Source organism: Xyrauchen texanus, chromosome 22 (genome assembly GCF_025860055.1).
Source record: "Xyrauchen texanus isolate HMW12.3.18 chromosome 22, RBS_HiC_50CHRs, whole genome shotgun sequence".
Taxonomy (NCBI): Eukaryota; Metazoa; Chordata; class Actinopteri; order Cypriniformes; family Catostomidae; genus Xyrauchen; species Xyrauchen texanus.
Window position 1 is genome coordinate 41,043,333 of NC_068297.1, and position 18,402 is coordinate 41,061,734.

At 38.4% G+C, this 18,402-nt stretch overlaps 1 protein-coding gene across 2 annotated transcripts in view; it reads right to left on the minus strand.

The window, feature by feature from the left end:
- Positions 1–1,339: 1,339 nt before the first annotated feature.
- The window catches only part of LOC127662501 (steroid hormone receptor ERR2-like), a 76,175-nt gene continuing 59,112 nt past the window's right edge, over positions 1,340–18,402 (minus strand). For both annotated transcript variants that reach the window (XM_052153702.1, XM_052153701.1), the window contains exons 6-7: positions 8,218–8,487; positions 1,340–5,827 (exon numbers count right to left, since the gene is read on the minus strand). In XM_052153702.1, coding sequence (XP_052009662.1) covers positions 5,583–5,827; positions 8,218–8,487 — 515 coding nt within the window. In that variant the 3' untranslated portion in view covers positions 1,340–5,582. The remainder of the gene's footprint in view (positions 5,828–8,217; positions 8,488–18,402) is intronic.

The window sequence follows — 18,402 nt, forward strand, 5'->3', positions numbered from 1 at the left end:
AAAAAAAATTATATTAGCTATTAAAAGAACGAAAATTATAATAAAAATAAATTAAATTAAAAAAAGAAAACATCCAACAGGCTAATGCTGATGGAGAAAGAGTGGAGGTTCTTAAAGTTTATAAGCTGACTTGAAAAGATGAGTTTTGAGAGTGGTTTTGAACTGCGAAATGGAATCTATGGCACGGATATGATGGGGAAGAGAATTCCAGAGTTTTGGTGCCGCATGGGAGAAGGCCCTTTCTCCCATTGTGGACAGTCTGATGTCTGGGGTTACCAATAATCCTGCTGATGATTTTGGGATTACCTTGTCTGTGAAGGATACATACAGTATGATACTGCCTTCAAATGTGGGCAAAAGAAGGTAACTAAGAGTGCATCATGAATATGGAACATTGGGAATGTGCCTATGATGCCTTAAAATGCTGCCCATGTAGGGAGCTCACTAGTTTTTGGAACAGTGCTCTTACTTTTGAGATCCAGAGATGAATTCTAATGAGAGAACCGCAAAATATTCAGGGTACACATATTTTTGTGCATATTGCATGCCATTATTTCTGTACATAGAATCAATTATATTTAAATTAAGTCAAGAGAGTATGACTACAGTTAAGCTCACGTCACACAATTAGATGTTTCCGGAGATATTCAGTCCTATTTATATATATATATATATATATTTATATAATCACTGGCCAGGAGGAGGGAATCTGACTTGGCATAAAATAATGATCACTTGATTTGGTCAATAATCGATTTCAAATGATAAAAATCACAATAATTACGATTTGTTAAAGTAGTGAACCATATTTTAAAATCGACGTACTTGAAGTTAAATGTGCGAACTACTGTCGACAAAGGCCGGCAATGTTCCGCACACTGTTTTAATTGAACTGTTTGTTGTATTTTTAGTAGTCTACGTTTAGGTTCAGGAAATGTAGACAAAGCTTTTCCTTTCAAAGTACTTTTGGTGCAACAAACAGTCTGAAGTAGAATAGAATTGATGTTCAGTGTATCGAATTGAATCATTCTGAACTTTTTGAGTTAGAGTAAAAACCAATGAACCGGGAATCGTGAAAAAGATTCACATCCCAAGTCATGATATCTGATCCATAAACTCTTACCTGAAGAGACTTGCTTTTGAGTTTCCACAAAACCTGTCATAGTCAATATTTCACATGTAAAACTGTCTTTTAGTGCTATAGATCATTGTTAACATTTGGTTAGAATGCACTAGGTATCCTGACGTCGGCATTTGAGTAACGTGTAACACGTTTCTTGGAACTCGTCTCCTTCGGTCAGACATGAACTAAACAAAACTCCAACACGACTTTGAGAGTACATCTTTTCTTCATTACCTTTTCTTTTTTTACATAAAAAAGAATTTGACAGTTCTTTGTTAAATGAACAATATTATTGTACAGCGTGACCAAAGTGATATACAGTATCATACACAATGAATATCATTAGGAGAAACAGAAAAGCTTTCGTCATTTTGACGTGACCATTGAGGGACCAATTCGGACCTGATCATGCTCAGTTCAAACTACACAAGATGTTTAAGCAGACAGAAAAACTGTGGTTTTTCAGTAGGAACACATGACGGGAGATGTACAAATAAAGGATTATATATCTTAAAAACATTTAGCACAGATCTGTATTTTTCATAGAACATAAAGTTGACTATTATCCCATTGTCAAAAGAAAAAGAGAAAAACATTGAGCACCCAAGAAAGGATATGTAGTGTGTGTTTGGTGTGTGGTGTGATCTACACATAATGGAGCGGATGTAAATAGCCGACAGCACTGCAGGCAGAGCTAACCTAGTTATCGACTACCTTTCTTTTAATACCAGATACTCTGTCACAATGCTCGCACAAAAACAACCGAACAGCCTGCTGACAACAGTCTAAATAAAGGGCATTGTGAAAAGGTAACAAGGAGTTTTGACTATTTACAGTTTGTCCAAACAAGTGATGAGGTAGCTATGTGAATGTTGCATATTTGTTCATTAATGTCCATGTTAAGTGTTGTGTTTGCGATGTATGGACCATCCTCAACAGATTTGAAACAAAATTAAGTATGATAAAAGAGCGCTGTCTGCACTTAAGCAGGAACGCTTACTGGCAGGTTCACACATCCTCCGTGAGAGGCGCGTGAGTGTGGCCGTAGCGTTGGATGTTCCCATTGACCGCGGCTCTTCCGTGAGAAACAGCAGCGCCTCTACGCAAGAAATTAAGTCATCTGTGGGGTCCTACGCCAAATTACATCTTTAATAAGGTCATTTTAAACTGAGGTTATTGCTGCTTCAAGGACAACAGCGGGCAGTCACGTGCACTTCATCTTTGTCAGCACACTTGGTTGTGATTGGTTAATTTTGTGTCTATACTGTACGTCTACATACTATACACAGAATGGCAAAAGGTCCGGCTGTTTATTAATTCTTTATTTATTTTATTGAGCTTTCTTGCATGCAGACATATAAATTGTAGTGTACTATAGGTTCGGTTTGAATAATTTAGATTTGCTTTACTGTTTTCTTTATATTCTCTTGATTATTTTAGCGTTGGACTGCCGAGAGCCGCTGAGCTCATTGTGAGCCCCGCGGCTAAATAGGCTCAACACCGAAACTATCCGCATCTGAGACCCTTCACCTCACTAAACTGTGTCATCTGCCGAAAGTAAAACACGCTGCTCACGCCCCAGTCACGGAGGATGTGTGAACCCGGTGTAAAGTTTGTTTCATGAAAGGTTCTCCCAACCAGGTCTCATAGAATCACATTCCTACATTTTTGCGAAATGATTTTTAGGTGGCTTGTTGTAAGTATCGTTGCAGTTTCCTGGTGAAATGAAAACTGAGGCACTAAAACAATGATGTTTACACCCTCTTACACAAAGCACAAGAAAAATGTCAGATTATCAGTTCATAATTTAAGATTTAGGCTAGGTCGATAAAACCGAAATTTTAACTTGCTTTTAGTGCCACACAGGGGACATTTCGTCTCGGCACTGCCGCAAAACATGTAATGAACCATGCCATATAATTTTGCAAAAATGTTGATACAGTCACGTCATTTTCATGCAGGCCTGAGAGTCTATGCAAGTACGCAAATGCAGATTAGAAATTTTTGCTCACTTCAGATGTGATCACCTCTCCCTTTGGTTCTACTGACAGAGGTTGCATTTTCAATCTAAAATTTCATTTGTACTCCATTGGGTTGGGGTTTGGGTTAGGTGGTAGAGTTCATAAAATATGCATTCCTGTTGACTGTATTACATTATTTACAACTAAAAAATACAACTCGCTTATGGCACCTCTCTCTGGACATTTCACCCCAACACTGGATACGTTCAGCGACACTTCCAGCTTTGCTCACAGTTACGGTAAGTACAGGCTGGTTTTGTAACAGAACTCTCTACAAACTCTTGCCAAATTCACAGTGAGATCAGTCAGGATGTGGGATATCCTTCTTGAGATCTACAACTTCTGACCAAAGCATTCTGTTGTCCGATGCTTATAAAATGTCATAAAAAAACCAAACGGCCAAAGCACTGATATTTGTTTTGTAGTGTAGGTGTACGATTATCAACTTACAATTGAATTGACTGTGATTCATAAGCTGCAGATGTTTGATTAGTCTGATAAGCAAGTTTTATTATAATGTAAAATACAGTAGTAACTTCCTCATCATTGATTCATTTTTATTTGCTAAAAAGTCAAAAGCCACCTTTCCACCATCGATCCAAATGGTTTTCGTTGTTGAACCGTGCCGTTGCATATCAATCTTTTTGCACTGTGGTACTGTGAAATCAGGATTAGAATGGACTAACTGATTTACCAGTCGTGAATAGCCACATCACTACAGGGGTTCCACCAGCCTAGATATCCTGGCCGGGTACAGTTTGTAATTGTACCATACTGAACCATGCTCCAAAGGAAATGCTAGCTGATCAATGACTCACTATGCTCAGAACCATTTGGCCCATTGTTGGAAAAGGGCTTTATGTTTAATGCTAACTGTGTACACCTTTCTGGGTTCCGCAATGTTCCATGACGTTGCAGACAAAGGATTAGAATAGCTTTCCCAGAGTTTCCATGTTGGAAACCTGACTTCAAATGGCATTTTATTGCACTATGCCAAGCAGGAGATTGGGAACTCTGAGTTGAATGGAGCGCAGTCTGACTGAACGTTGTGGTTTAGGGTCATCATCTCTGGCGGTTCTCACAGCCAGAAACTTCAAGTGGACCAAAGGTGTAATAAGGGGCTGCCATTTTAGAAGCGTGTAACAATGCTATTGCTTCAACATGTGGTCAGAGACTCCCACTATTTAGACCGCAGTCATCTTCCAAGACCTAAAAATAAAGCTGGTGATAAAGACCTGCACCTGCCCACCTTTATTTGGATACATGGCTATAAAAGTCCTGGCAGCCTCTACAGGGGTCCAAGCAGATGATGAGCACCTCGTTTCCTCTCTGAGCGGTTTGGCTCTGCCAGTGGCTTAACGAGCCCAAAATAGGCTGTTTGACATATGGTGTCTGATTGTTTGAACAAGGAATCTCATGGACTTCTGCCACTCATCGTAAATCCTTTGAAGCCTTCTTCCCTCCATCTAAAGCCCACTTTACCCAATGATCCCTCGCTCGACCCCTACCTTCACAGGGGCAAAATTGGGTACCCCGTGAAGACTCACCAGCTAACATAAGAGTGCCAGCTTTGCCACATCAACTGAATTTAGGCCAAAACTTCAACCACAATAAAAACAAGTAGGTTAAAAAAGGAGTACAGTGCAACACAGGAGGAGGACGTACCTCACCCTCTTGCATGACAAGCAAAGAAGTTCATTGGACGTCAACCAGCTGTTGACTTTATTGCTGATTTACTACAGAGTATGCTGACTCAAGTCCCGGCGACAGGAGAATCATGTTACTAATGTTTGTCCTCCCGGATATAGGATGAGACTTCCAGAAGACCAGGATTCACCATTCCATAGAGGTATATTTAAGGATGTCAGTTCCGGGCAACAAATGGCTGAATTTTGTCCAACGTTTCATTGTCCACTCAATGGCCTCATCCCACAGCTCATTGCCTTGAATATTTACAAGTCCTCAAGGTGTCATAGTGATGTCCGGGGCGCTGAACAATTATATATGTTCAACGTGGGGTTATTTGTGAAACATACAGAGGGAAAGGTTTTTGAAAGCAGAACCAAATCAAATGACCACCAACAGTATGTGAGACAGTTCACTCTGAAATGACTTGCAGAAGTTTCTTTCATCATATATAACCACAGATCATGAAAAAAAAAAAAAAAAGCATTACTGTACAAGTACATATAATTTGTTATAGATTTTTAAATTATCATTTTTTTTGTTATTTATATTTATACTTTTAACTAAGTTATATATTTTTTTGTTTTTTCATGTCTTTAAAAATGTCTCATGTCTCAAGGACACATGAGAGGAACGTCTGCAACCTGCGTGTCCGTCGGAAGACCGTGCGTGCTCCCTAGCCAGTGTGTCTCTGTCACAACTCATTCGCTGGAGCCTTGATGATGTCACAGGATGATGCTGTGGCCGGCCAATCAGACTTTGGCCTCCAGCATCTCCAGGAAGAGTTTGTGCATGGGCACCTTGCCCTGCATCTTGATGCTGTAGAAGTGTTGAATGGCTTTGGTTGCGGTCTGTCGCAGCAGAGGCAGCGTCATGAGCAGTTTTCCGGCTCGTCGAAGGTCTTCTGTGTGTTGACAGCTCTCGTAGTCCTGCAGAGCTTCATGAAGAGCGTCCTGGAGCTTCTGAACCGACTCCACGTCCTCTATGTGCATGGAGTCTGCAACAATAAAGGACACATACTGAGTACAATAACTACAACAGATCTGTTATATGAGGCAGAAGATTTTCTTTCCAAAAAATTCAACCAATTCACTTTTTCAATATGTAATTACAATTTCATATACTGTAAATACATCTATAAAATAACATTTAAATAATTAAATATGGCCTTACAGCTGTATCTCTTTTTTTTTATTTTATTTTTTTTTAGTAAAAGATCAATACATTTCTCTCTCTCTCTCTCTCTCTCTCTCTCTCTCTCTCTCTCTTTTTTTTTTTGTCAAATGCTGTAAGAGACAACACGGACACCACAGACATCTGTTATGTGCAATAATTAATTAAAAATCACCTTACAGACATAATCTATAAAATATAAATAGAATAATTAAGGGTTATATAAACATTGGAATAAGGTTTTGCCTACAATGCACACAAAATAACATCAAGGCAGAGTTGCATTTCCTGTCCGGATAAACAAAATGAATTAAAAACACTCAATTTGACAATGTGCCAACAATAACAAAATCTCCTCTACCTCCTACATACTACCTGCACACCACACGGTGTTCTTTCTTTATAGTTTATTTTATTTATTTACTTGATAATTTAAGTAATAATTTAAAAGTAATTTATTTATAATACTAATATATATATATATTAGTATTATAAATAAATAACTGGAAAATATTTAGAGTATGATGTAGTGTAAATTAAATACTGAAAAAATAGTTTTAATAATGAATATTTTTCTGTATTTATTTTACACTATGCCAAACTATTTATATTTTCCATTCTACTATTTATTAATAAAGAATATTTGAAATAATTTACTTTTTAGTATTACTTGTTTATTTATAATTAATCTTTCAGTTTTATTTTACATGGTTCTATACAATCAACATTATTTACATAAAGTGTATTAAGTTTACTGTTTTAGGAATACAAATGTGCTGTTATTTACATACTGAACCTGAGAGAGAGAGAGAGAGAGAGAGAGAGAGAGAGAGGGAGACATTTATTCCTCTTTATTTACATTTTTTCCCCCCTCTAAAACATTGTTTTACAATTAACAACCATCATCACATATAAAACTATATCAATATACAAATAAATAAATAAATAAACTGAATACTACACAACAGTTGTACCACAAAACAATTTAAAATAGAGAGAGAGAGAAAGAGAGAGAGAGAGAGAGAGAGAGAGAGAGAGAGAGAGAGAGAGAGAGAGAGAGAGAGAGAGAGAGAGAGAGAGAGAGAGAGAGAGAGACATGTGGGGGTGGTAGTGGGGCAGGTTTAAAAAAACACGTCTGAAGAAACAATTTCCTTGCAATCCATCAGAAAGAGGCTGTCGATACGATTGATAAACTGCTAATAACAAAATCAATGGCTATGAATTTTCACAGCTGTCAGACAGCGGCGCTCCCGTGAGGCCCATCGGACAGAGCGTGTGTCTCTCTCTCTCTCTCTCCTGTCGTACCTCTCGCAGCGCTCGGCCTGTCATCCCGACGAACGGCAAGCGCCACCATCAGCATTTTCATTTCTCAGCCAGACAAAGAGAGACAGCGAGCAAGACGACAGAATGCAACGAGTGCGAGGGTACGAGCACGGCCGCATTGATCAAATCGGGACGGGGCCGCCTCCTGAAAAGCCTGCTGTCAATACGGGCGCAGTGTCTTCTCCCCTGGAACAAACGAGGCCTATCGTGCGCTCATACTCATTCCATTCCACTTAACACATTTTATTGACAGCCCTGCTGTTCCTAATGAAATGCTAAATTTATCTCTCTCGGCGGCCGGGCCCTGTGGCTACTGTTATGGCGATAGAGAGAGGAGCGTGGAATGCAGCAACACGGAAGGCGTTCAATTAAAAGCTCAACGGTCTCTTTAGGCCTCGCTTTCTCTTTCTGCTTGCCCTTCATGTTTATCTCAGGTGTATCCTCTAAGGGACTCGCATCACCTCTCCGAGTAGCACAGAAAACTGTCCTCAGAAGTCAGCTCGATTTCACAAAGTTGGAAATGAGTAAAACCTACAATGAATATTTTTATTTGATAATTTTCACATTTTAATATATTTGTATTTATCATTTTAAATATCAGTAATACTATTCATAATATTATTATTATTATTATTATTACTATTACTAATAATGTTTTATTATTTTTAACTTTAATAACTATTAGTAAAGTTTAAAGTCCCCCACTACTTTTTCTGAAAAACTTAAAAAATAATAAAATATATATATATATAATTAATATTACTTGTATTAAATATTATTTTGATTATAAATGTACCATTTTTATTTCATTAGTTTTATTTAAACTTAATTGATTGGGTAAATTGAGTGTCAAATGTGGCTCCATTTAGTGCATGTAGAAACTCATCGTACCAGAGTTGGCGAGCGCGATGGCCTTGAGCGTCACAAACTCCTCTTTCTCCACCTTGAGTTTCTTGTACTTGCGGACGAGGTGCAGTATGGAGACGTAAAGGTCGAACAGACCCGTGAGTCGCGAATGCTCCTCGTCCATCACATAATCCTCAGCGTACACCAGCTCATCCTCGTACGGCAGCGAGCGGAACACAATACTCAGGATCAGGATCTCCATCCATGCGCTCTGCAGTAGACTCATCTGGTCTCCCAGAGACAGACTCGAGAAACCTGAGAAACAGACGAGACATTCGGAAGGTTAGTGAACGTTGTCTGAGAACACAGAAATGTAAGGAATATTAAATTAAGAATATACCAATGTTGTCTCAGATGTTTCTCCTAAAATTCCTCAGGAGAAATTACATTCAGTAGTTGACATACAGTAAGAGTACTGTATAGAGAAATTATAATGTGAAGTCTCCATTTCAGCTTGTTGCCGTCTCAGAGAAATGTATACAGTATATCATTTCGTGAATTTTCTTTTCAAGGGTTGGAAATTGTAGCTTGACGTAGTGCATGAATTGTTCAACGTTCTCATAGTACACTTCTTTTGATATATTTTCAGTGTGAACATACCACTCACTCTACTTTCACTACGAAACTGTGTCGAATAGTGCAGAAGAATGTGATCGTGATGCAGCTATTCCAGTTTTAAACATGAAGTGCAATCTGTGTCATGCGTGTGCTACTTTACGATCTACTTCTTCTCGTTGGACAACTGTCAGTAAACTTCACAACCCTCTTCACCGCCATGTCTCCCTGAAGCCCATCGTATGAGTCGCCCTCACAGCTCTGATTCAAATGATTGCCTTACACGTCCACTAAAGCAGCACTATCTGCCCTCCTCACGATTAAAGAACTGATAGATTACAGTATTGATCGCCCCTGACCCCAAACTCTCCCTCTTTCATATGAATGATCGTATTGAGGTAGAGATGAGCGGGCGATGCCTATCAGCCGGCAGGTGACACTTTCTAGTGTTTGTGGGGCGAGAAAGAAAAAGAGTGAGAGGAAAATAAGAAAAGAGTGAAAAAGGGAAACCTGAGCGTTTAATTTCCCTTATCAGCCGGGCGAACAGCGTCCGGGCGTGCCGGAGGATACATTAATTAACAGATTGCGATCAGGACAGTGGGGCCCCTGACAATGTGAAGGGGATCAATAAGGAATGGAGGTGGCGGGATGAACAGGTGCAGCCGGAGAACAGGCCAGTGCACTTACAAATGCCACCAATTGTCAAACACATTCAGTCACCATTACTGTAGGCCTCATTTCAAACCAAAACAAATGAGTTCACAGAAATGTGTCAGTGATTCAACACAGGAGCGAGTTAATTGCGAAGAGATGCTTACGCAAAGCGCATTGATTAGCGTATGAGCGCTGCATGACAATGACGGCCTTCTTCTATCTTACTGAAGGCCAAAACGGTCTTTGTTGAAACAGACATCTGGATGGTGATAGGCTGAAATCCTCAACTCTTTTCACTTTTAAGATCAGAGAAGAAACTATAGATTTTATGCTACTGTACCAGGGGTCTGTTTCCCAAAAGTATCGTTAGCAACTATGGTAGCAAATTCCATCATTACTCACATAGTTCAATGAGTTGGTGTTTCCCGAAACTAGAAGCATAGTTCCTTGTTTGTTTGCTTTGTGGACATCGCTGAGGCTTCTATATCTTTAATTCCATATATATATATATATTTCATTCTGTCAACACTTTGACCACATTTTCATATATTTAAGAAAACTATTTATTCCAGGGTTTTGCACAAAGCGATGTTCTGAAACGTCACACTAAAGCGCATTTTCACACATGGCTTCTGTCAGAGAACAGCTTTTATGTGTTTGTTAACTCATAAGTTGGTGTTAAAGGGACAGTTCACCCAAAAACAGGGGTGAAAATTTCATCAAAATGTTGGGGGGGACAATAAACATAACAATTCTCAAGAGCAATTTTTGAAGGGGACACCAAGGGTTTTTTTGTTGTTGCCCCGTTTGCATTTGTATTATTTTATTTCTTAAACAATTATTTTAAGAATATATCATTATATTATTTACAATACACATATTTTAATGATATTTTAGGGGGGGACAACCCTCAGATGGGGGTGATGAAGAACAAGTGTCAGTTGCCAATCCACGCATCTTATCACGTGACTCGTTGTGCATGAAACCGCGGAGACTCACAGCATGTGGAGGCTCATGCTACTCTCCACGATCCACACACAACTCACCACACGCCCCATTGAGAGAGAACCACTAATCACAACCACGAGGAGGTTACCCCATGTGACTCTACCCTCCCTAGCAACAGGGCTAATTTGGTTGCTTAGGAGATCTGACTGGAGTCACTCAGCACACCCTGGAATCGAAATCGTGACCCCAGGTGCGATAGTCAGCGTCAATACTCGCTGAGATACCCAGACACCGTTTGAAGCCCCTGTTAAACATTACAATGATTAAAACTACACAGGGCTTTGGGTTCTCTGTAAATTACCATATGTAAATGTGTTGCCCTCATCATGTAAATTAGAATAAATAAACAGTTAATAATGGAATATTAATATTTACATTTTATTAAAGGAGTAAATACTCAAAGCACTGACCCAGAAATCACTTTTTATTCTGTTTAAAGCTGCAGTTCTGTTAACTTGAACTAGTAAGAAACCACCTAGTAACCAACAAAACACCCTAGCAACACCCTGGCAACCACACAAACACCCTAGCATTGTAGCAGCAAGTTATGCAAGGGAAATTTTCTTAAAATGCTAAAATCTCGTTTGACTTGTCCATTTACACACAAGCTGAAATGCTTGTCAGATCATGGTTTCACTCTCGGTGGAGAAACATCTGCCTTTGTGATCCATCTGAAGCGCTAGCAAAAAAAATGTAATCTGTTTTTAGCTTGCTTTTATTCATCTCAATAAAGTTCAATGTTGGAAACACCTTCTATACCAGAGGTGATTTATTTCACGCTCGCCTAAACTAAAGGCAGCATTTCTGAAAATAGACAAAAGCAGAAACCTTTGCAAAAAGGCTTTTTACGAGTCCAGCAGCCTTTTACAAACAAAACAACCATAAAAAATGACAAGTTTTAATCAGTCTGTATTTATGAGCTTATATCTGAAAATGTATTTCAGTCGGTTTATGGTTGTGGCCTCCTCCCGCACACACTGATGGTCTGTAGGTTATGATTGAGTGAGTTTCAATGTCAATCAACTCAAGATTGGCCTGTGCCCAATGTCACTTAACATGAGTGAAAATAAAAAGACATTTGCATTATGCACATGCCATACTGTGTCAAACTGTATTTAAAAAATGACATAAATACTACGAGGTGGAAGGCATTGTGGTTGAACCGCTTGTATTTGAAAGGTTTGTCGTGTGTTGCGTTTGGCATGAGCTCAGGGCTGGTGAGCAGTCTTGTTGATATTATATATGAAGCAAAGTCATTTATGAATGAACAAGTATTGACTGATCTCCCTATTGCCATGCAAACTGTAGATGAATCACAGTCAACAGCTGCAGGTAAAACAAGTCTGGCTCCATTCAGATGTGAAATGACAATATGATTATAATCCAATCAATTACTGATGGATAAAGTCAAGTCCCACACTAGATTTTGTCTTGCTGAATATTCTACTTCAAATGGGTTGCAAATGCTGTCTTATGTTGATTTTAAATGAGGATCTATCAGTAGTTTGTCATGATAAGTGGCTCATCAGAATGGAGCACAGCACTGGAGATCATTTAGCCAGTGAAGTGTGGACAATATGACGTTTAGCACGGTTAAATACAGTAATCCCCTCGTCTTAATCTGCTTCTCCTGACCTTGTGTCTGGACCGCACGGCTGCTTAACTCCTCCCCAGAGACACCACTGGCCTACACAAGCCATTTAGCTTCACGACAAGCCAGAAACAGGGTTTAATCAGTCACATAATTACACATAATTTATTTCCACAGTTTAACGGACCCTCCGGTTAATGAGCAGCCATGTAGTACTGACGAAACCGATACCGCAAAACAGCATCCTCAAGGGATTCACTGGGTGTGTCTTTGGAGTTTGAGATTTTTGGAGCTGAATTTGTTGATAGCACGAAACAAAACCCAGGATATTAGCAGGACGATGTCAAGAAACTCTCTTGGCTGCAAGCCCCCAAAAAAGAAGTTGTCAAAAATGACGTGCACAAAATAGGGGTTGGACCAACTAGTCTATTGTATTGTTGTATTATTGTATAGTGTTGACTAGACGTGGATCACAAACTGAAATCAAAAAAATATGTCTTGTTTTACAATAAAAATATCCAAACATCAAGGTATTTAACCCCCCCAGGAGAGGTCGATAATAATGTTTAAGGTAATAATACTGAGGGTGTGGTGAGAACAAAAGTTCATGTGAACATTAATCTAAAATGGGCTTGAATCTGGGCAATTGTCCACAGTTGTAGCCATCTGATGATGACCCAGCGTGCAGCAGACACACGCAATAACATTTGGCAGCTCATGAGAGTAAATCGAATAGATTTAGCTTAAAAACAGTAAAAATGTGCCCATGTTGTAGACAATGTAGGTTTGAGTTGTACAGTGGTTTTGATGATGTTTAATTGAAAAAGAATACATTGGTTTCATACATTTTTACCCCCAAGTTGTATTGAGCAGTTATGAGTATTAGGATATTCATTGAAATGATTAGTAATTCTCATATTAGAAGTTGATATAAATTGTATATTATGTTATATTTAAATAAAGTTTCACAGAAATGTTGATAAAAAGTATGTCCTTCCATGTATCAGACTGATTTTGATTTAGTTAATGTATATTTTGAAATGTCAAATAATTTCTACATTGTATTATAAAAATAAAAAAAAAGGATATTAAATAAGAACTTTTATATTTGGCAGTTAACATGATAAAAATATCAATCTTTTTACATGTATGAACAATTAAGAAGCTATTAAGGACTTACAATATACAGTAGTTTAATATCGGATTAAACATAGTGTTATAAATGATTTATAAGCTTAAATTTCACCGGGTCAAAATGTATCGAATGCAAAAGTTGTTTTGGATTTGAAAGGTTGTTCAGGACACAATAGGAGAGTTAAAACAAGACACATTCACTGAGAAGCAAAAAAGATACTAAGAAATGTTTTCAGACACTGTATGTTTTGAATTAAATCATTTCATTTAAACTTAATGGCAACGTTTAAATTTGCCAAATAGTTTTTTCTTGTATTAATCATGAACCTCGATACATTTATACTTAAAAAAAAAAACAATGGTGTATGGGGTACTCCAATGGGGTAGAAAAATAAACTGAATTCAAGATATGTTCTTTCTTCACTTTAATGTATGCAATGTGCAAAATGAGAAAATTGTAAACTTGCTTCTAATATAAATGTCTTATTTTACAGTTAAAATATCTAAACATCCTTAAATGTTTAAATGATTAATTAAATTAAGATTTCAGATTGAAAATGACTAGTAAAGTTGAATAAAATGTTTAGTTCTGTTTAGTGACAGCAGGAAGACTGCTGATGCTATGCGGCATATGGTGACTCATTTGCATGAGGTAAATAATGACCCGCCGACTCCACTGTTCTGGGCGACTTGATAACTAGTAAAAATGAGTAGTAAACAAAAAAGTGATGACTTCTCCTTTCCGTTATTGCCCCCAACTACTGATGCAGATGCCACTCGCCTGCCTCTTGCCCCGTCGGTACCCCCACACCTCATGCTTGGATGGCGATATGGTCACATGAGTTGTTAGGTCGGGCCTGATTGCTCTATCCATCATGATGTGTGCTGCTGGAGTCTCCGTCAGTGGTTCAGTGGAATATACTGAGGCCTGTCGGTTGGTGTCTATATTTAATAAAGAGCTCTGATGAGGTGTAGATTTATCGTCCGGCAGCATTCACACACCATTACGAGGAGATTACACAGCTCGTGCAGGATCAGCCCCGGCAACACGGTAAAGACATTTCACTGTTTAATGACAACGAGAAAACAGCAAAGCTGATGCCAGGAAAAGACAGTGAGAGCGAGAGAGAGAGAAGCAAAATAACAGCATGAAAAGGGGAATTATTGAGTGCGAGTAGACAGCACTCTCATGTAAAATGTATATTTGCATCTTCAAACTAACTACAAACATGTATTTCTCAACACTTATAGAGAAATAATCTGACAAGCACAGTTTCCTGCCCTGTGTTGATATATTCCCCATTAAGACTTATTTTAAAGGGCTTGTCGTTTAAAAAAAAGAACTAAAAGTTTACGTCACAGTCATGAACCATGATTTAAGCACTCATCGTGGGCAGCGACTCATGAGAGACTTGACTCACAATTGATTTTAATAGCGTTTGATGTTAGCATGTTGCTAAGCTAACAATGCGATACTCTAAAAAGCATGATATAAATACATAGTTCATACAAATATTGGGTAAAATAGTAATGGATTCAATTAGATTTAACTATTTATATGAAGGCTTTGGTACTGAATTATTTATAAGTGTATTTATACATCAACATTTCTCTCGACGTGTCCACCACATTGGATTTATTTTTCAACTGAGCTCATTCTGGGATTGCCTTCTCTTCAAAGGTTAAATTAGGCCAAAATGAGATATTTTAAAATGCCTATCTTTTGGAAGCACATCTATGATGCCATAAAACGCTGCCTATTTTAGAACACGTCATTTTGGCACTCTCTTGTTAAATGAATATCATGATAACGTCATTTGAAAGTAAGACAGCCATCATGGGACATAAATGACTACAGTGAATTCTTCAGACTGGGAAACAATTCTATACACTCTCACCACAGAATTCCCTAGTGGAAAAATGTGGCCCTCAGGATCAGGGGCCCACGGGCAGGTGATCAGCAGCTGTGTAATGTGACGGGGCAACTGAGCCTGACCATTAGCGGAATGTAAAGCCTAATTCCACATCGCAACATCTCACATGAACACTGTCCTGCACGGGGGTCCTGCTGCTATGTTCCAGAATATGTCATGACCAGCAGAGACTGAAAGACAGTCTAAAAGATATTCCGGCAGCATTCACCGCTCGTGCAGGATCAGCCCCGGCAACACAGTAAAGACATTCAGTACAGTTATAGTTATAGGTTCAATTTGATTACTCAGTGTCATTTTTTGGATGCTAAAATACATTCTTGCATCCCGGTCAAGAAATCAATTGGTATGTTCATTTCCTAAAGAGTGTAAACGCTTTACAAATCATTACTCTGTTGTTTGAGAATCCCGACACATCCCCTTGTGACTCAACCAATGGCGTGAGTTTAGGGGTGGGACTATCTGACAGGGAGTGAGACAGGAGGAGCATTTGGGAAATCTGTTTAGAGTTGCTATTAGTTGCACAGAAATTTCACACTTCAAATTTAAGGTCTGCAGTCTAAAGCCTAGTGAGCTGCTTTGGACTCCACTGCCTACATAGGCGTTTAAGATGGAACAGGTGGCTGTTCTGAAACATTCTACACAGGCAGAAATACAAATAACGCTGCTCATGGGACACGCAAAAGAGACTCGACTCACAACAGGTTTCAAGAGAGTTTGATATTAGCATGTTGCTAAGCTAACTCTTATTATCATATCTACAAAGGCAGCATTAGCATGCCTATGTTGGGAACATGAATGCTTGAACATATGACCAATTTGTTTCAAGGCGAATTCTTTAACACACCACCAACTCAAAAAGTCAGAGCTTAAAGAAATTCCAGAGATTCCCAGTGATAATTACGAATTTATGTTTGCATTAATGTGCACTCATCCCGTAAATACAATCATTCCGTCATGATTTAATACTCTGGGATTTGTAACTTACCTAGTAGAGATACAGTTTTGCTAGCAGTGTGCTTGTTATCATAACTGTGAAGCTGTGTTTGAGAAATCGAAGGGGATCTCCAGGACTTAAACAGAGTGAAATACGATCCGGCTGAGAACAAGAAGCTAGTGTATGTATGTCAAAGGTCTTTAGCACCTTGGGAGCAAAAAAGCCATCTGTCAACATCCGCACATCAGCTTTAATGAGACGCCACTCAAACTATTTACAGAGCGCTCTCTCTCTCACTGCCGTGCCAACCAGAGCTCGGATATTCAATGCAGGGATTAATTAACAATTAATCAGGGCAGATTCCATAGGATCTGCTCATACGAGGAGGCTGTTTATGGTTGTTAACTGTTAGATGAGATGGGTGTCTGTGTGCTGTGTCCTGACGTGCACTATAAACGGCTTTACTGTCATATAAATATATGACTGTGCTGTAGACGGGTGTGTAACGTTCACTCTTATGTACAATAATGAAACACTATAAATCTCATGCTAACTCATGCTGGGTAAAACCAGTGGGAAAGACTATAAAATTGAAACATGCTTCAAGTTGCCTTATTGTGAACTATTCATAAGTGCACATCATCCCAAAGACAATATATACATGTATATATACATTTTGTAATATAATTTAAAATATTTCATTAAAATTGCACCATCTTTGTAATTACTTTTCTTTCCGGCTGATATCAATTAAAGGTTAATGTTAATCAATAGACAAACAGGTATTTAGTCATTGTTTTAGGAGCTTGCAGATCATTCTAACACTAATTTCAAGGATTGAAATAAGTTAAAATAAGTATTAAAATATTTTTAAGTTGGTTTTCAAAGGTTTAGCCACAAGACATAAACTTTGTGTGTTGATTTTAGTGTGATACCTCTTCTGTGTAAAGTTTTATCCAATTTCACAACTTAACGCCGTAAATCATAAACATGGCAGGATGAAATATTAATGTATCATATATAAAGATAAATCAGTGAAGACTGAGCAATGTCCTTTTTACCTCAATATTTTTCCTTGCATCTGGATTAATCGTGCATGAATATTTAGTAATTTCACATAGTTGTTTAAAAGGCCTTCAGGGTGTCCCAGAATGCTTCATCCACAACGAGCAAACAGGCAAAGTAATGTGTCATGCAGAAGTTTCCTTCAGGATCAAAACACACATAATAGAGTGATTCCCCATTTATTGGGCTACATTTAGTGTAGTTTCCAAAACTTTACTGTGATAAACCATTTCGGCCCATGTTTTATGCAGTAATGGAATGCAGGTCAACATTCATATAATAAAAAAAAGAAGTGTAACTTTTAGGATGGGTGAAAGACAGGATGAGAAATCGTAACGCTGACTATGGCGGCTGTAGAATAGGACGTCCCGCCTCACAGTTACAGTTTTCACGGAGAATGAACATTATCACTTTTTAGCGTGATCTGAGCTAAAGAACAGTTTATGATCTGATTGTTGTCAGATTTGACTGCTGATTTGAAAAGTGTTATTTGTTCATAATCGTGACCAACCGTTTCGAGAATTTAATTTTTCCTCATTCAAGAACACAGCAATAAAATCACACAGCTCTGAATTATAGTATGTATTCAATGTATTGAAATTAGAGGTCAACCTGTGACGTTTCAATCTGCTATTTGTCTCACATCTTCTTGATATATAAATTCACAAGTCACAGAAACAATGGAAGTGAATGGAAGACAAAGCCTAGCACGACTGCACTAATGAACTGATAATCTGTTTAATTGAATTGATTAATGAACGGGAATCTATCAGAATGCAATCAGTAGCTGAACAACAGGATGTGACAACTCTAGCGCTTTAATAAAATAATGAGAACTTTCATTCATTCATGTAGTGTGTGTGTGTGTGTTACAGGGCAGTTTGAGTTTTGTGTTTTGGGTCACTAGTGATCAAGTCTTCTGTAAGCGCCTTGCTGAAATGCTCTGTGTGCTGAAACGGCACTTCTGTATGTGTGTGTGTGTGTGTGTGTGTGTGAGAGAGAGAGAATGAGAGTTTGTGTGTGTGTGTATGTATGTGTGTGTGAGTACGTGTGTGTGTGTGTATGTATGTGTGTGTGTGTGTGAGAGAGAGAATGAGAGTTTATGTGTGTGTGTATGTGTGTGTATGTATGTATGTGTGTGTGTGTGTGAGAGAGAGAATGAGAGTTTGTGTGTGTGTGTATGTATGTGTGTGTGAGTACGTGTGTGTGTGTGTGTGTGTGAGAGAGAGAATGAGAGTTTGTGTGTGTGTGTATGTATATGTGTGTGAGTACGTGTGTGTGCGTGTATGTATGTG